We start from the raw sequence: 19,564 nt of genomic DNA, 5'->3' as shown, positions 1-19,564 counted from the left end.
ATTGAATGCACCGTCAAGTTGTATAACCCTTACCCAGAAGACGGAGCCTGTGAGTGGGCCTTGAAGGCAGCATCAGACTTTGAGCGACTGCCATTACCTCTATTGTCATTACTGATAGAGCGGCAGACTTGAGGGTTGCACCTAGTCTGTGCAGGATGGTGTGAACTTCAGTGAAGCTTGAACGAGCATTTCTTTGACTTTTACATTACAAACCTAATTTATCTTGTCTGACTTAGAACTGGAATTTGTTTTACCTGTTGATTTTTGTTTCATGATTTAATATTTATTTTGCATGTGAGTCTGTGTGAGAGCAAGTTTGACTCAGACATGGCTGAGGTACCGCCACCACAGCCGGTCGAAATAGACCCGGAATTTGAGCCTCTCTCCCGCCCGCGGTCCTGTACCTGGCCGCTGCCCCGGCCGGAGATCAACGACCCGGCCAGCTCCAACACATCCTCCCCGCTACCATCGGTGCAGCAGGAGCCGGGAGGAAACAGCGAGTTCATCAGTAACCTCGGCTTGTTGGAGGAGGACTATGAAGAATATGCAGAGCAGAAACCGCCTGTGCCCTGCAATGATTTTCAGTGTGTGGAGGGAAACTGTGTGCAACCACGCCGCCATCTCCACCACCACCATCATCATCCTCTTCAGCAGCAGCAGCAGCTCCCGGGTCCGCAGCTGCCGCCTCAGCAACAGGTGCCTCTTACTGGTGTCGCAACCCTGGGCAGCTCCGGCCAGAGGAAGAGCAGCTCGTCCCGTCGTAACGCCTGGGGGAACATGTCGTACGCTGATCTGATCACCAAGGCGATAGACAGCTCACCTGAGAAGAGACTGACACTGTCTCAGATTTATGACTGGATGGTCAAGAATGTGCCTTACTTCAAGGATAAAGGAGACAGTAACAGCTCTGCGGGCTGGAAGGTAGGCTAAGTGTCCGCGTGCACGTAAGCATCCAGTTGTTTAGGATGAACCGGAGATGTTTTGATGGTTAAAACGTAACCTTTTTACTCCTTTAATGCCAAACTAAAACTATGAAAAAACCAACACAAAACCAAGATAAGTGTAATTCAGTGCAATTAAAGGCACATACTGTTAAAACCCTGATCTGCCCTACCTAATGTGCAAGCAATCTCCATGAGTGTCTGACTGCACTGATGCACATTTTAGACTTTTTATTGTAGTGATCATGCAGCTTCATTTACTCTGCAGTCCTGCTTAAAAAAATAGCAAAAGGTCACATAAATCACTCTCAACAGCAGTTAAAAAACAGGCTCCCTCCTATTCTGCTGAATGCTGTTGTATTATAGTGACTATAGGGAGGCATTTTTCTAGACATTTTGACATGTCACAGTAGGAAAATCACAGGTGTAAATATTAAAATGAATGATTGCTGAATTATGTTTTTAGTAGGACCTGTGTTGTTCCTACTACCCATGCCAGTGATGTCACAGCAACAGTTTTATATCAACTACCAACAACAAAATAGCTGGTGTGACATCCCTCATTGCAATAGGCTCAGTTTAACATTACATGACTGAGCGATTGACTTTTGAGATCTTCAGATGCCATTTTAGCATGTTGGTTATTATCCCTGTTATTTAATTTAAGGCCAATATTGAGTTGAATTCAGTGGAATTTATGGTCATTCATCAGAAATGATTAATAATAGGGAAAAAATACTTTTTCTCATGTGAGTAAAATTGTTTTCCTTGTGTTTAAAAGGGTATTAAATGTAGTTTTTTTAAATTTATTTTTGTATTTAATTTGATATTTTAATTACAAAGAAAACAAAACAAATATCAATACAACACACAAAAACACAACACACGGACAGAGGTTACAGAAAAAAGGATCTATATATATATATATATATATATATATATATATATATATATATACACACACACACACATATATGCACATACATACATGAAATGTAGTTTTTGCCAGATCCATTAACATGATTTCAAAATATTTCAGCAGTTATGTTTGACTTAGGCTGCTGAACTTTGGCATCACAGTAACCTTTGAAGTGGTTTCCTCTGTCAGTGTGAGCACACGCCTCTATTCTGTGTCAGTGAGAAAACATACAGCTCTGAAGCAGCAGAGAACCAACCAGCAAGTCCGACTGTAAACATCCCATACATGAGAATATTTCTCTCTGTACAATCCTGACGTACAACACTGCAGTCAGTTCAGTAAACTTAAGCTTTATTATACACCTGTTTGACTCAGGGGAATAATGTGCAGGAACACTGCATGGATCAACACAAATTTCAGATATACCTTGTCCTGTTCCCCAGCAAACCTTAGTGGGAACAATCTATCCAGTGTTACCACAAAACATGCTGACTCATGGTCTATGCAGCATTATACAAAGCTGTGCTTTCTGGCCTGGAAATGTATTGGAAATATTTAGCACAAGTGAAAAGCAGTAGCCTAATGCCTGTACAAACATGCTAATCCAGGTCTTAATATTGTCTCTCCGGGTGAGTAAGTTACTCAGCCTTGACGGATAGAAATGAACTGAGGATAAAAGCAGACAGAGAAAGGAAAGTAGATGCCAATTACATAAAAGCTGCACACAGAATTTGAGTCCAATTCATATTTCAGCTTCGCAGCCCTTCCTGTAACCCATGCATTCTCGTGAGACCTCATTTTGCAGTTATGTCAGGAAATAACTTTGTGAACCTCAATCCAATATAGTTTCCATTGTTTCACACCCCCTTGTGAAAAGCTTGATCACAGTTTCTATTATGATGTATGGCTCTGCTAAACCTCCCTTTCCTCCTTTTCTTAGTCTTTCTGCAGTTCTTCAACTACAGTTTGTTCCATATACATTAGGTGCACTGGTTGGTGGGAATGCAGTCAGGTTTTTTGGCCAGGGAAGCAGCGTGGAGCAAACTGTTCAGAGCTCCCCCGACAATAACAGGAGGTGACACAAACAGTTCAATCAGTGTTGGGGAGTGTGTCAGAGGGGAAGAAACTTGGGAGAAGGGAATGCTGGGAACAACGTCAAACATCCTCCATTCCTGAGCTGTGCGCTCATATCTTTTGTGTCCCTGTCTTCTAGAGTTTCCTCAGCGGATGCTACAGCTTGGAGAAAGGGATTGCTGCTCTTTATCCTATCATTTCCTTCTCTGCCCCCACTTAGGGCTTCTGTTGAAGGTGTTTGTCCAAGTGGAGCTCAGAGAATTATACTTTTCATAGGCCAGCTGTTCTTTCAGCACCAAGATCTGTAAAGAAATGGGCAGCTGTTTCAATATCTTTTTCAAATATTAGATTTTCTATTAGTTCAATATTACTTAATTTATTTTTTTATTGATTTTAGAATCCACAGTTTTTTATAAATGTCTATGAACTAACAATAGCTACAACAATCAATGACATGTAACCAGAAGTTCAACCAACCTCAGCCAACCTCCCAGTGACTGACTCGTCATGCCGTAATTCTCTACTTCGCTGCTGTCTCTAATGTTGGATTTCATTTTTTTAAATACATGAAACGAAAAATCCTTTGTTATTAAGTAAGCATTTTACTTACAATCCTAACTAGTTTTTGTAGCCACTCTTATCATTGTGTACATTTCAATGAAGCATGCAGCAAATGCCACAAGAACAATAGAACCACCCTGTTTATCTTTAATATTAAATCAACACATCTCCACTTCAACCTCTGCATTCCTAAATGTTGGCATGCTTCGCTGGGCCTTGGAACCACCGGCTAATAGTTATTTTTACACTTTCCTGTTAAAAAAACACGAAAGTCCCCCCACAATGAACTGTGATGCATTTCCTGCAGAGTAGATGGAAAACAGTGCCATGTGTTAACATCCCCGCCCTGCAAAACATCAGGGTCAGGGCTGGAAAAAGAGGAGGAACCAATAGGAGAGACCATGTTTGGATCATGTTTGTGCATCTAATTCTATGTAAAGTAATGTTATTCCATTTCAGCGTTCCTGCCACATGCTAAAAGAAAATCATCAGTCTGCTTGTTATTATGTTTTGTGTCATGTCCTGCCCCATGTATTGACTTTAGAATCCACATGCGTGAACGTCCCTGATTGTAATGACAGATAGAGATAAGCCAGAGACCTCATGGTGGGTGGAGGGCGTTGAGTTTGAACCTCAGTGATTATACAGCTCCACCTAGAAAACTGAAGGTGGGTGGAGGGCTGGGCGAGGGCGACGATGCTGCAGCTAGAGCTTCCTGTTTCCCTCCTGTCATGGAGATTTTTTAGTTTTCCCTCTAAAAATGGTGTGGTGACCATGATGCCTTTACCAGAGGAAGAGAGGGCCCCCTGCCAACTGGGTGGACTGGTTCCCTCGGGATATTGGTGGTTCTATGAGCGGCAGTGTGCCGCATGCAAGGTACTTTACCATCTTACTGGTACTGCCACTGTTTTTCTCAGTGAACTGTGACCTTACATAATGGAACAGGATGTAGCACCCCTGAGTTTAACTGGCACAGAGGCTATGAGGTGTTCATTTTAAAACATGTATTTTACCGACAATTACTTGAACTTTTTGAAGGTATGAAGTGCGTAAAAGCCATTGGTTTATAATTTATATATATAGATATAAGGTAGTTTGCTTTATGAATAGATATACAGTTTTGGTGTGAGCCTGCAGTAATGTGTGCAATCACTGGCCCCATTTTGACCTGGTATTAAAATCCAATCTGAGTGATCTGATCAGAAGGGGATAACTCTAAGTACAGGTGGAAATACACCAAGGACGTATTGAGGATGCATTGAAATCCGATCACTCAGACCACATTTGAAGGTGGTCTGTGAAGTTGTATATCTTACTCCATGATTTAACACGGGTGTCAATAGGGCCCCTCCACTTCAAATCAGTAGCGATTGTGCTGTCTGGTCTGTTTGTATTTGTTCAGGATGAGCTGAGTTAGTGGAAAATACCATTTAACATGAATTAAACATCCCCCAGATCAAATTACAGCTGATGAAGTGCAAGAAAGATGTATGATTGTAGACAATGGTGACATGTTTCAACATTTGTCCCACAATGGCTTCAATTACACCTACACTGACTTTGATCCAACTGAAGTGTCTCAAGTAATTTCATGACCAATGTAAAGTTACTATACTGTATGCAAGTTTGAATTGTCATTGTGAGCATGTTAACATGCTGACATTGGCATCTAGCTCAAAGCACCAATGTGACTTTAAGTACAGAGCTGCTAACGTGGCTGTAGACTATTCATAGTCTATAAAACCAGAGAAAGCAAATTCTAGAGTTTAAGTGTCAATTTTGAAATGAATCAGGTGTTGGTTTATGAACTCGGTTTGAGGACACATGCCTGACAAGAGGCTACTAAAAGAGGCAAAACAAAACCTGAATAACTGCCAGCTATTTGTCTTGGGATCACAAGGTTAAAAGGGAGGCCTTCCTTTAACTTAAGCGGCCCACTGAAAGCTTCACGTAACCCCATGAAGAAAGAGAGGCTTGGGGCAGGGGCTTTCAAAGAGGAGCGACCGTGGCTTGAGGGAAGGAGGGGAGCAGTCAGCTGACTGACTGACTGTGGGCTGAAGCCTGTGTACAGTCTGCTGTCTACACATGTGTGCGTCTGTGGAATCTTTGGCATGTGGGTTTCTGCATTGTCCTCCAGTCCTGTGCAAGATAATACACCCCCCCCTTATGTTCACAAAAAGAACCTGGCCTTTATCCATTATGCAGAATACAAAAGGACATGGATGCAAAGGGAGGCAAAGAAATATGGTGTGTAGAAAGAGAAACATGATCAGAAGTAATTGAGATTAGTGTCCAATCCTGTCCAAAAAAAAAACAGTTGGCCTTTACCCTGTAAAGTGTGCAAAAATGTGTGTCACTCTCAGGATTAGGCTGAGAAAGATTAGAGATCAAGTTTCTAATCAGCTTAGTATTTCTGAATATTAAGTAGGATTTAAGTATGATATTATGTTTTTTTTAATCAATAGTCCATCCCGTGAGGATGTTTAACTGTGTCTACCATTCTCATTTGACCCCTTCTTGTTTATCTAAAGCTGAACTCTGAACACAAAGCTCCCTATTCTTTTTCATAGTCCCACTTTGAAGCCATTGCAGAAGTAGGTCACTCAGTTTGATGCTCAGTGTTAATGAAGTAGCTTGAATTGTGCTTGGAGCCACGAGGAGGCGATATGGTCCCCACACTACTTCTTCTTCTTCTTCTTCTTCTTCTTCTTCTTCTTCTTCTTCAGAAAACAGAAAACTCACATTCATTTTCATCTTCCTGGGTCAGAGGAGAAAGGGGGGAGGGGTGCACAGGAAGACACGGACAGGAAGTGGCTTGTCCTTTTACTGTAATCTCTAAAGTGCTGTGCTCTCGTATTCTCTTATTTACACCACATATCTGACTGCTGTGTTGTGGCAGTAGTAATATGACAGCAGTTATTAAAGATAACAGCTCTGATTTATTGTCAGCCATCTGCTATTGTATTGTTGCACCAAAAAGGAGCCATCATATTATAGGCCAAGGAGTGTCAACTCTCGTCTCACAAGATTAACCAGTTATTTGCCTTTTTTCTTTACAAATAAGATGATTTTTTTCCCCTTTTTATATCTGGCAGCAACAAAGCTGTTGCTAAATAAAATACCTTATTTGCATTCTCTTGCATTTTAATTTGACAAAAAGTATCTTTCAGCAGAATTGTATTGTAATGATATCAACATATTGTTTCATAATTTTACAAAATTAATGATTTCGACCAGTTAATGACCAATTTTAAATAATAAGAGTGATTTGACATTTGACATTGTGAGCTACACAGTCAGTTAGCAGAAGTCTCGACGGCCAACAAACTGGTCAAGAAGTATACCCCAGCTGACCTCTTTGTAGTCAGTGGCAGCCAACGAGATTAGCATACTTCCTTATTTCACTGTTAATGTGATTTTGATTATGGACAATTGTTCCACGTGTTTCCTCTTTTACTTATTAAAGTGATGGTTTGGAGTAATTTCACCCTAGGGTCCTTTGCACCATGACCTCAGCCAAACACCCCTATCTTTTTCACCTGGGTCTAACATTGGGAGCGTCAGCGTAGAGTAGCGTTATCAGCTGAATAGCTTAGCGCAGGGGCTAATGGACCCACGTTTGTATCTCGTAAATGACCCCACTAATAATGCCCAAAATGATACCAAACATCTACACTAGTACATATAGGTTATGCATTCATAAAACAATGGATTGGAAAGTTTGTAAGTACACCAGAAGGTTATGTAAATAACACTTGCCTGCTGGCTTCTGCTCTCTGCTGTTGTTGTTGTTGTTGCTGCTGTAAGACGAGTGCTTAGGGACGTCTACAAATTACAACACCGAAAAGAGATGCAACAAAAATATTTTTTAATTTAACTTTTTTTTTTTAAGTAAGTGCTGTAGTATAACTAGCAGGAGACAAGTAATAATTGAGGTAAGTTTGGAGACATTACCTTATTTAATCATTAAATTAATACATATTTTTGTTGTATCTCTTTTTCGTAATTTTGTAATGTAGGCAGCGCCCTAAGCACTCGTCTAACTGCAGGTAGCAGCAGCAGCAACAGAGAGCAGAAGAGAGTAGGCAAGTGTTCATAAACTGGTGTACTTACAAACTTTCCAATCCATCGTTTTATGAGTACATAACCTATTTGTACTAGTGTAGACCTTTGGTATCATTTCGGGCATTATTAGTGGGGTCATTTACGAGATACAAACGTGGGTCCATTAGCCCCTGCGCTAAGCTAGTCAGCTGATAACGCTACTCTACGCTAACTCTCCCAATGTTAGACCCAGGTGAAAAAAGCTTCTGGGGGGGTGTTTGGCTCGAGGTCATGGTGCAATATGTCAAATTTGCTTTAAAGCTTGGCGCACTTCCTGGAAGAATGTAGCGGCAAAACCTCTGAGTGTACAGAAGGGTGTGTTTTATTGTATTATTATTTCAGAGTTACATATAGTCTCACCTCAATGTTTTGGTGATAACTGTAGCTGCGTTAGGGCCACTGCATGTAGGCCTAGTAGATGCAAATTTAAAGTGATTCTCTTTTTCCCTCCAATTTTTTTTTTCATCACTAACTCAACATCAGGCTTCATCATTGATATAAAACCGAGTTAGTGACTTGAGAAGCAGCTGGCCTCCAGCATTCGGTCTCCTGGGGGGATCCTCTGTCCTGTCTGTGGTCGTGTCTGGCGCTGCATGTAAAACGTTTGGACCAGTGGCAAGTGAGGCCACTTTCACTGTGGCTGCACCTGTCCCTGCAACTGGGCCTGGTTTGTTTACTTATCCTGCGACCGTTACTGCAAACCTCATGCTTCACTACACAAGCAACAGCAGCTGTGTCAATTCAAATGTTTTGAAGTCCAGTAGGAGGAGTCGCTTCATGCTGCAGCCGTTTGTTTTGATGATATTGATCACTGTTGATTTAGAGATCATTGGGTACATTGGAGGAGTTGTAAGATGGTGGATGATTCTCCATAATCTGCACAGTTCTTCTGAGTGATACGATGTAGCTGAGCTGGGTAGCAGCAGGTGGACTAGAGGGGCAACTGCTTTCTGCTGCACTGTATTTACAGATAGCTGTATTTCTAAGCACAAACTAGGGAAAAAATTGTCAGAAGCAAATAGACCATTCTTTCTTTTTTTAGATACATTTTTTATTGATAATAAACAGGTACACTTTCAATAATAGTACAGGTTTAGACTTAAAAACATCACAAAACCTTATACCTCACAAATACAGAATAAACATCCCCAACCTCCCTCATCCCATGGCGACCCCCTTACCGACCCCTGTCCCTTATTTCTCGACCTCCCCAAGAAATAAAAAGGAAACAATACAAGCATACAGAAAAGAATGTGTCAAATACATTTATGCTGCACTCTTTCTTTAACCAAGGTGTAAGCTTCATCCTATGCATGTAGAGTTTTCCGACTAGCTCCATGTACCCGAGCCACAGATCTCTCCAATATAACTATGTCTAGAAAAGAGTTTGCCCACTGCTGCTACGACAATGTGTGAGGCGGTTGCAAATAGACTTTTCCCATGTCAGGCATCCCTGCACCAGCTGACCTATAGGACCAGTGTGATGTTAAAACCCAAATATTCTTCAGTGTAGAGCCAGTTTGTGTCAGGTGCAGCAAGAAATATTCCTTCACAGAGCTTTGTATGAACTAATATATTATATTATATATTTTCATAGCACATATGATTAATCAAAGGCTAAAAACAAGAGATTTTTGGTAGCTACAAATTGATTTTGAAAATATATTTTAAGCACACAAAAATCAATTAGCCTGACCCCACCCGACCCACAAACACAATGCAAGATATTTTGTGCTCAAGTCAAGAGCAGCAAATGGCAAATCAGCATTTTATTACAATATTTTGTAATGAGATCTATAGTATGTAATGCATCTTAACACTTGAACAGGCTTGTGTTGGATCACTTCCATAATTACCCAATAGATCTTCTCTCTTAGACATTTATGTCACTTATGGCGTTTTTCCATTACATGGTACCTTCTTGGCTCGACTCGATTCGGCCGCGGTTCCCCGTCCTCCTTTTTCCATTGCAGATTTAGTACAGGCTGGTCATCATAGCGCCGCCGCAGGAAACTACTGTGACCTAACGCGACGTTGAAGGTGTGTTGTTGTTGCCACAGCCAGAAGACAAATTTTGTTTCAAAAGGAGCTGGAGGCAGCAAAAAAAACACAGCTGGCTAAACTATTTAAAAACGGCGGGTTTGTTAACTACGTCTGTCGCTATCATGATGACCTAGTGACTAGTGATGATTCTCTCTGACCAATCAGTAGTCTGCAGGTTTTCACATCACCTTTTGGTATCGCCTCAGCACGCTTAGAACCTCGACTGAGGTGATACTAAAAAAAGTACCTGTTAGCAGGTACCAGGGACTTTTTTCGTAATGGAAAACCAAAAAGGGCGAGTAGAGTCGAGGCGAGTAGAGCTGGTACCATGTAATGGAAAAACGCCATTACAGGCCTCCATAATCTGTGCCTGGGAACTTCCTTTGCTGCCATGAAAGGTCAATGAAGAGCACATAGATTTCTTAAAGCCTCATATTCAAATGAGCTGCCATGCAGCTACAGGTGCACATTTTACTACTTCAAAGGGGGTTAAAAAATCAGGGCCGTAACTAAATGTTTTATAAAGAAGTTTAGCAACAATAAAACCAATAGGCCACCTTGGGTTGGGCTTTCAGAGACATAACGTGTGAATGGGGCTTCTGCTGACTTAGTGAGGCAGGGGATGTCTTTTGTTCTCTTTGGGCTGAGGTGAGGTCTGTCTCAGACAAGGATTATCCCCGACAGAGTAGAGAATTCCCCTTCCCAGGGACCAGTCATGCAGTCCATACTCTATTGTGGGCACTAATCACAGGCTGCAGACATTTGCATATCACTAGTGATCTCAGCCGTGTGTGAGCAAGACATGTCATTTGGTTAGTGGAATATAAGTTGGTTCACAGACGGTGCATCACACTGCTCAGATCTCACGTCCTCCACTAATGACTCATTTCCTGTCTTTGGTTACAGATTGAAATCGTGTAAAAGGAAGAAAAGGTCATGAATCAAATGAACACGAGTCAGATTGAGCATTGCATTTTGAGGCCATGCAGTGAGCGTTTGTACCTTACATCTCTCCAGCATGCATGTGCAGGATGTCCTGCGACACAGGAAGCCTTATTTAAAATTCTTTACAAGAGAAGGGAGGAGTCCAGTTCAGGAGGGGTGAGGGGGGGGCGGGGGGTTGAGTCAGAAAGCAGACAGTCTGACCCAGCAGCACTTCACATATGATGCTTCTCCTCCTCCTCCTCCTCCTCCATCCAACCTGTTTGCATGTCTCTGTCAGTGCCGGCTGAGGAGCTCGTGTTCAGCACACAGTGAACTCATTGACCCTAGCTCTGCCGGCAAAAACGTTGCACTCTGTGCCCCCTCCCCCCCCCATCCTTACTTCGAACTCTGTAACCTCCCATTGTAGATGTATAGTTTGAAGTTGAATTTGCGGTGGTTCAGTCATCCAAAACAATACTCACAACATTCTTAAGCTTCTTCTTTTTCTGCAATTGTCATTCTGATCTTAGTCTTGGTTTTGCAGCTACATCAAATTATTGAAAATTTATTTATTTTATCACATTATGAAGCCATCCTCAATATGAAATAAATCATAATAATATACTAGAATTTGAGTCACATTCTGATTATTAATATTCACTGAATGCCCCAACTCAAGACATAGGGTACATTTTTGTCCAGAGAGACCAGGCTAAACAGTAAATCTGTGTCCTGTCAGATGGATGCTCTCTCTGTTCCCCAACCATCGTTGTTTTTCTTCCTGAGAGAACTACCGCAGTAGGCGCCTCTGCGTCATTTTTAGAGTTCATAACATAGCATTAAAGAAAATGGACTGAATGAGGCTTTAGGTGTATACATGTTAGTACAAGGACAAGTGTGACCACATACAAAAAAAGTGAGCAAGTTGGTTAAACCCAAAGTAATACGAATTTTTTTGAATCTGCTCTTTCAGTAAAAGTTTCGCTGGTGGTGGAAGGGTGGGATCGGGCTGTGCAGATCAAACATGGTGTAAATCACAGGAAACATATGATTATGGCATACCGTGAGAAAGACCACCCTAATAAACTCTAACAAAGGACGTTTCAAAGCAGCAAGTGTTCAATGCATAGCTTCAACTACAAGCAGTTAAAGTATGATAAAGGCTTAACAACATGCAATGAAACGTTTAACTGCTTTAATGTGAAATAAATATATAAATTAAACCTACAAGAAGAGGCTTAGTCTGCCAATCATGCATGTGACTCATACATGTCATGAAAATAGCATCAGTATAGTTTGATGTCCTTAGCCAGATATGTGATTTAATTAGGCTAAATAGTCAGAATGCACTAAAACGCTGACTTTAAACAAACGAAGCTTAGCTGATTGTGGCACTAGTATACTGTTTGTACTTTTTATTAACTTGTCTTCCATTGTAGGTTTGGAGAAATAATTTGCTCAGTTATGTTGTTGTGCATTTAGTTTGTCATTTAATTCCTACTGAAAAGCCACCAGAGATAACTCACAGTTGCTTATTTTTGCACCAGAGGGTCAGAATTTAAACAGCACTTTATAGATGCACTAAATATTTCATGAGGAAAATATTGACCAACATTTTGCCCATTATCAAAAAAAAGAAATAATCTTTGGAAAACAAATCCTGTTGTAGAGTTATTTTATTTTCTCTATAGCTGCATTTTAGCCTCCACATGACTCTGAGTCCACAGATAACTTTCAAATGATTCATTTTTTCCAGAACTCCATCAGACACAACCTGTCCCTGCACAGTCGCTTCGTGCGCATACAAAACGAGGGAACAGGAAAAAGCTCCTGGTGGATGCTAAACCCAGAGGGGGGAAAGAGCGGAAAGTCACCTCGACGCAGAGCTGCCTCCATGGACAACAACAGTAAGTTTGCCAAGAGCAGAGGAAGGGCCACAAAGAAAAAGGTACAGTCTCCTTTAATTACTCTATTCATAAAATCCATCTGTGTATAGTTTGGCCATATATTTTTCTCACAGTTGTGCTAAATCTAGGTTGAAGGAACCATTTTTATTTGCTCTCTTGCTGAGCGTTAAGGAGATCGGGCCCATTGTCATATATGTCTGATAAATATGAAGCTAAAGCCAGTAGCCTGTAAGCTTAGCTTAGCATAAAAACTGGAAACATTCAGCCTGGCTCTGTCCGAAGGTAATGAAATCTGCCTGTACCTATGAAGGTGACTCATTAACTTGTTATATCTTGTTTGTGTATAACGATAATGTGTAGTTTTACAGGAGTTCATGTGCGGGAATCTTAGCTGGATGCAGTGACGTCCTGGAGTCTCTGCTGGTCGCCTAGTAACCTCACAGTGATGACAAGACTCCAGGAAGTCACTGCAGATTTTTTGCAGCCTTGCATCCAATTTTGTGCAGTGGCCACTCGCGGTATTGCAACAAAAAATTCCCCTGCGGCCCAAAAAGGATTTTCCCCATAGGCCACTATTGTAAAAGAAACGTCAAACTCAGGCCAGGACACCTCAAACTGCAAACAAGGTTGATTATGATTCTTTCTATTCTGAATTTTCAATCCATGGACCTTTAATATTTGAAAACCTTCCCTCGAGCCAAGAAAAACCTGTGACGTCTCTACAGTGTAAAGTCTATGGGCCGAGCGGGAACTCATGGGCGGGGCTAGCGGGAATAACACTACTGTGCATATTCAGGAAGTAACCCCAGAAGCTTAGAAACTTTTTTTTGCCGTATGCGCTAGGCGAGCAACTCCAATTAACTAAATAAGCGCCATTTTGGGATCCGGTATCTAGTTTTTATTATATGTGTATTACTATACATCCGTGGAATTTTGTCACCTTTGGACAGAGCCAGGCTAGCTGTTTCCCCATTACCAGTGTAATGCTAGGCTAAGCTAACCAGTTGCTGGTGGTAGCTTTAGATATGAGTGTGGTGTCGAGATTCTCATCTAACTCTCTGCAAGTGAGCTAATCAGCATATTCCCCAAATTGTCAACCATTCCTATAATTTTGATGTAAGTTTATACAATACATTGGTCTTTGTTATGGCAGTATGTGTGAGCTTTTAATGTTTTTCTATCCTTAGATGGCTCTACAGGAAGAGGTCGAGGGAGGAGCAGGCAGCCCTGGCTCCCAGTACTCTAACTGGCTGGGAAGCCCAAACTCCCACAGTAACGAGGACTTTGAAGCTTGGAGCTCCTTTAGGACGCGCACCAGCTCTGACGCTAGCACCCTGAGTGGTTGCCATTCACCTTTCCCTTCTGAACAGGATGACCTGGGAGAGTCTGATGGCCATATGATATACCCTGGAGTGGCGGGGACCAAGATAACCTCCACCCTGCCCAGCCTGTCCGAGGTAGCTGGATCGATGGGCCAACATGGCTCAGAGAACGTCATGGAGAGTCTGCTGGATAACCTGAACCTGCTGTCTCCTAAAACAACGCAGCTGGGTTCTGACTCCTCACATTCATCAAATACTGCCATGCTTCAGAGTAGTCCCTACAGCTCTGCTGGCTTGACCCCGCACCCACAGAAGGACTACCGTAAGTGCATGTACAGCCAGGTGAGGATGAACTCCCTGTCCCCTGCCCCCATGCAGACACTTCCAGAGACCAAGCCAGGCTTCAGGGCATATGAGAACCAGTATATCTGCCCTGCTGGCCTCCTCAAAGAGCTGCTGACCTCAGATGCAGAGGCCAGCAGAGATACACAGGCATCTCAGGTTGGGAGGGGAGGTTGCCTCATGCCCACTTACAGCCACCGGAGCCACAGAGGGGGTCATGATGGAGTAAAAATGATAAATCCTCCTCCAAGTCTCCCAGATCCTCATGTAAATCTGCATGCTATACATAGACAGGGTCCTTCAACCTCACACGATTTCAATAGCTGTAACATGATCCCCCTGACTAGTCTGACTAGTCTTTCAGGGGCCCCTCGAATGACCAGCCTGAGGACATGCATGCAGCTGCCCCGTGGACACCCGGCACACAATAATGCTGTTTCTGCAAGCTATGGCAGCAACAACGGCTACAGAGAACTCAGCTCGGTTCACCCACACAGCCATCATCAGGAGCGGCTGCCCAGTGACCTGGATAACATGTCCATTGAGAGGTTTGAATGTGACATGGAGACTGTCCTCCATGAAACCCTCATGGATGGCGGGGCCCTGGACTTTAACTTTGACCCCGCAGCTGGGCCTCATGGATTTCCCCAGAGGGTGAAGCCCACCACACATAGCTGGGTGTCAGGCTAGGATGCATGGTGGATCACAAATACGTGAGACTGACAAGTAGTCTGGCAGTAAGTACAGTTATTAAAACTATAACAGATATAATGTCTTGTTTCAACGTCCCTGAACATTTTCCATTCTCCCTCACAGGAGCGTCACACCACTGATCACCTTCTTTCAGAGGCTGCAAAAACAAGTAAATCCACAGAAGCTACCATCATCACTCTCCACAGAGCATCTGACAAAAAGTTATTTTCAAAAATGTGCATGTCTTGAGTTGCAGCTCCATGTATAACAATGCATGTTATTACTTTATATTTAATAGAGTAAACAAAGTAAGTTTATCATTCAGATCCAGATACTGAAATAATACACAACAGCCCAAACTGTTTCATTAATAACTGTATTGAACATTTTAAGAACTCTGCAGAGAAAGTTAATGAGAAACAAGCCAGCATTAACAGACTAGCCTTTACCACATGCAACCACATGTTGCTCTGTAGGTGATGGAAGATGTTTTAAAATCAGTTGTTTACATGCTACCAACCAGTGAAAGGAGACAGTTTTGGAGTCATTTGGGGCCAACACAGCATCATATATTCAGCGAGATAACAGTATGCATAAATATTTCCACAGTCTGAATTAACCCATTAACCAGTGGTTTTTGGTCCAGTGCTTAAAATGTCAAGTATGATTTGAAAATGGCACCCAAATCTTTAAAGGAGGACTTGATATGACATTCTAGTAGACCAAACACCTGCTAAATGTGATGTTCTATATGGTCAGTGACAAGAATTTCAGTTTTTAAGGGTTACATTTGGGAAGATCTTTCAGCATCCAGCCCTTAATGGCAAACAATTACACAAGGGTTAACCTAGTGAGATCATTTGTTTTAAATGCTAGATAAACCAGTGCATCATCTGCATAGTGATGCATGTATCATCTGCATAGTGATACATGTATCAGCTCGGTTCACCCACTGTAATATGTACAGTGTATACACGTCTTTAAAATGTAAAGGACCCAGAGAAAATGTATGATAAGAACAGGATATTTTCAGGAATAGACCTCTGGACAAATAAAAAATATCTGATTGGCAAACACACATTGTCAAATCGAATATCAGTCATTTCTTCTCACTATTAGATGTCATTGGAGACTGTGAGACAAGCTGCACCTCTGACTGAAATGAATTAATTATTCATATACTGTATGAAGTTATTTATTTATGTTTTTATTTTAAGTGTAGCTTTTGGATTATGCTTTGTACTTTGTATGCTTGTAAAAAAAAACAATATGCGTGCCTATGCTGTGTACAGTGTATATACTTTATTTGAGTTACATTATATTGTTATGCTGTTTTTTGTTAAATCAAACTAATATTGAATAAGGAAATTAAAGATACATTAGATATGTCACCTTCTAAAAACAGTTCACTGAAAGTCCATATTGATATCAATTAATGTAGAGAAGTGCACTTTGTGAATGCTCCTTGTTATGTTAATGGTATTTTATTAATAATTAAGAGTTGTTTAGTGCTGGTGTTTGGGAACACCTATCGAGAATAATGCTTTTCAACATCTTATTTTGCCTTTTTGGACTCAATGTTGCTGTCAGGGAAAAACCTCACATCTCTAGAGTACATGAACCTCTCTATCACTCTTGAAGTTATAAAAAACATTTCAAAACCACATTAGGATAAACTGAAAAAAACTTGGTGGTCAAGTTTTGTGTGTGTGTGTGTGTGTGTGTGTGTGTGTGTGTGTGTGTTCCCTGAACTGACTGGAAATGGATTATGGGCTTCAAAGTTTAGCTGACGCAGCAAAGGATTCACTTGCTATTTACCTCCCAGCAGCTACAGTTTTTTATGCACCAAAGAGTTGCCTACTCTACCAAACACATTTCAAAGAAAGTGTGCCAATTCACTGTGCCTACATTATCTCACGGATATATAATGCTGTACATATTATTTAGTAGTACATTTTTGTATATGAAGGGTTTAAATTAGGATTATACTGAAGTATTATACTGTCTGTATAATTGTGTTAGAAATGATTGTTTACATATTTCAGTCCAAATCATATCAATAAATATATGAACACTCATACCTCAAAATAGTTTTACCTCTGAAGTGTTGAAGGGATTTTTCCTGCCATTTTCCTCAGTGAGTAATGTATTAAATATTTTTGACACGTAATTTTGTACATATTTTTTTGTTTTTCTTCTTGTTTTGGATTTGATTAATGCTGATTGGACCTGTTCAAAGTGATGCACCGTCTGCCTTTGTATTTGTAATGTTTTCTTTTGCTTGGGGATTATAGCCATTAGTTTCTAGTAAATATTGTGTTATGGCACAGTAAGTAATTTTAAATTAAACATGTTTTTAAAAAAGAAGCATGAATTCATCTGTTCAGACAAAACTCAAGAAAAGGAATTCAATGAACAGAATTTAATTATATCTTGGAGTAAAGCATCTAATTATGAAAGCTTATCAAAAATAAATGTGTGATGTGATCATTTTAATAAAGAGTCAAATTGCTGCCTTGAACAAATGAGATGTTAACATTTAAGTCTGTTATTTGTTATTTTTTAAAAGAGCGTATAATGCATTTTTATATGTAATCTTTGAAATTAAACAAATTATGAAACCAATTTATGTGCACGCATTTTTTTTCAGGAAAAATGGAATGCTGCTTAATTTTACTTTTGATATCCACATCCAGGTATTTTTGAAAGAATGCAGTTATCAATGTAACCCATTCATTGCATACATCACCATGTGCACTTGCAATTAAAGAAAGAAAATCAAAATGTTAACTGTGGCTTTATCATAGTGTTTAAGGCAATATAATGGAAACTAATGTTATGCAGCACATCAGTGGCATCTGATAACATTTTCTGTATTTATTTTAAGTTGGAATGTTTTTCAGTTGCTGACTAATATATTAGTTTGATGGCTGTTCAAACATTATTTTCAGAGTTCCTTTGGATTTCTGGAACATTTTAAGATGCTTTTTCCTCAGCTCTGACTATGCCTAAGCATGGATTGGCCATCGGGAGTACCGGAAGATTTGCTGGTGGGCCGGTCTATTTGTGTGGGCTGAATGAGCTGCTGCTGCACTCCAGTCGAAAACTTTTTCTTTTCTTTTTGATTGGCCCATAAAGAGAAGAGAGATCACATCATTGTCCCACTTGTGTGTCTTTCATATGAGATTTAAGCATGTCAAATGATTATTTTAGCACCCTTTGTCTACCAGAGAGGACAAGTTAGCTGTTAGATAATAATAATGGCTTGCAAACATAGTACTTTAACTTTCTGATTTATCCACATTCCACTAACATAAGCTGCATACTGTGTACAAAATGCAGCTTTAGTTTAACTTACGGACTTGTCACTTTTTTGCTATACAAGACATCTTGATGACAGCCATGCTCCACCCTCAATCTTTAGCCATCTTGCCATCAGGAGCCAGGCAGCCTTTTTGAATCAGTGAGTACATTATCCTACTCTCTTACTTACCACTCAGTACGCAGGGTTCAAAATTAACATTTTGTCCACCATCCATATGGCTAGTGAATGTTACTTTTTTTTTGCTTGTGAGTCAAGCAAATCTACCATTCTACCAATGTTGACCCCTCCTCTTATGTATATGTGTTGAAGGGGAGTGCAAGGATGGTTGATGTATGGCCGATTTTGGTAGGCTGGTCTGGGTCTCAAAAGTCCAGGGCAGATTTTTTTATCCCTGTCCAGCCCTGATCTACGCCTGTGGTCAATGCTTATTAAAGCAACTACAAGGAGTTATGAATGTAATACAGATACCTCTACATGACCTACATAAGCAAACGAGACCATCAGCGACAAAATTCTTCATGCTTGTCCCCAGATCCGATTCCACGCAAAATTCAGAACGATTTATGGCATTCAGACCAGAGACTTAAGCTTTAATGTTTTCACTTTCATTATAATAGCCGTGCTGCTACCACATTTAAATTACCTATTAGGTCATGTTGCTGTCCACAGGCATCAGCTTCAGAGTGTTTTGAAAGATCTTTACTGCATTGTTTAGTGGGGTTGGCTGTATCTTTTAAAAACAACCTGACATTTTCAGGTTCATAATTGTATTTTGAGGAAGTACCAGAATAGGTTTACATGGCTTAATTTTCAAAAAACACCATCTTTTTGTTGTACTGCACATTGCTGAACTTCCTCTTTTTACCCTGTGTTCAGGTCTCTGCTTTAGCTACAGAGTGAGACATCTTACTTCTGTATCATCTTTGTTGGCACTCGCACATGCGCAGTAGCCAAGGGGGTAAGCTTCGCTTCAGAACTCGAGCCATCATATCCATTTTGTTGCTACCTGGCCATCACCTCCTGTTAGCATTCCGCTGACCGCCATTTTTTTTTTACGTCACTTGACTGCGAATAACTTTACATCTGAAGCGTTTAAAGACTCTATTTGTCCGTTGTTTATTTCTAAAGAAACACAACAATGTATAAAAGGCTCCATTACCTTGTACCTCACGTTATGGCTCCGTAGCAGACGTTTTTGTAAAAATAGGCTAACGATTGTGTCACACAGTAGAGAAATTACCGTATAGTACAGGATAAGCTTGCAGGCAGTTTGGCTTACATGAGCTGTTTAGGATGAATTACTAATGTTAACTAGCATTTTCGTTAGCAATAATTAGCCTGTGCCCATGTTATCTCCTTACATATAACGCATTACATCCGTCTCTGTAAGATTGGGAATTGAGATTTCT

General features: G+C 40.7%; 1 protein-coding gene across 1 annotated transcript; it reads left to right on the top strand.

The window, feature by feature from the left end:
* The first annotated feature begins 98 nt into the window (after positions 1-98).
* LOC120543864 (forkhead box protein O1-A-like) lies at positions 99-17,000 on the top strand. Its single transcript, XM_039777215.1, has 4 exons — positions 99-921; positions 12,323-12,514; positions 13,661-14,874; positions 14,954-17,000. The coding sequence occupies exons 1-3, from the start codon at positions 328-330 to the stop codon at positions 14,825-14,827; spliced, it is 1,953 nt and encodes a 650-aa protein (XP_039633149.1). The 5' UTR covers positions 99-327; the 3' UTR covers positions 14,828-14,874; positions 14,954-17,000.
* The last annotated feature ends 2,564 nt before the right edge of the window (positions 17,001-19,564 follow it).

Source organism: Perca fluviatilis, chromosome 16 (assembly GCF_010015445.1).
Source record: "Perca fluviatilis chromosome 16, GENO_Pfluv_1.0, whole genome shotgun sequence".
In the NCBI taxonomy this organism is placed as follows: Eukaryota; Metazoa; Chordata; class Actinopteri; order Perciformes; family Percidae; genus Perca; species Perca fluviatilis.
Note: the sequence above shows the minus strand (reverse complement) of the source record. Positions and strands in the feature narration are given on the sequence as shown.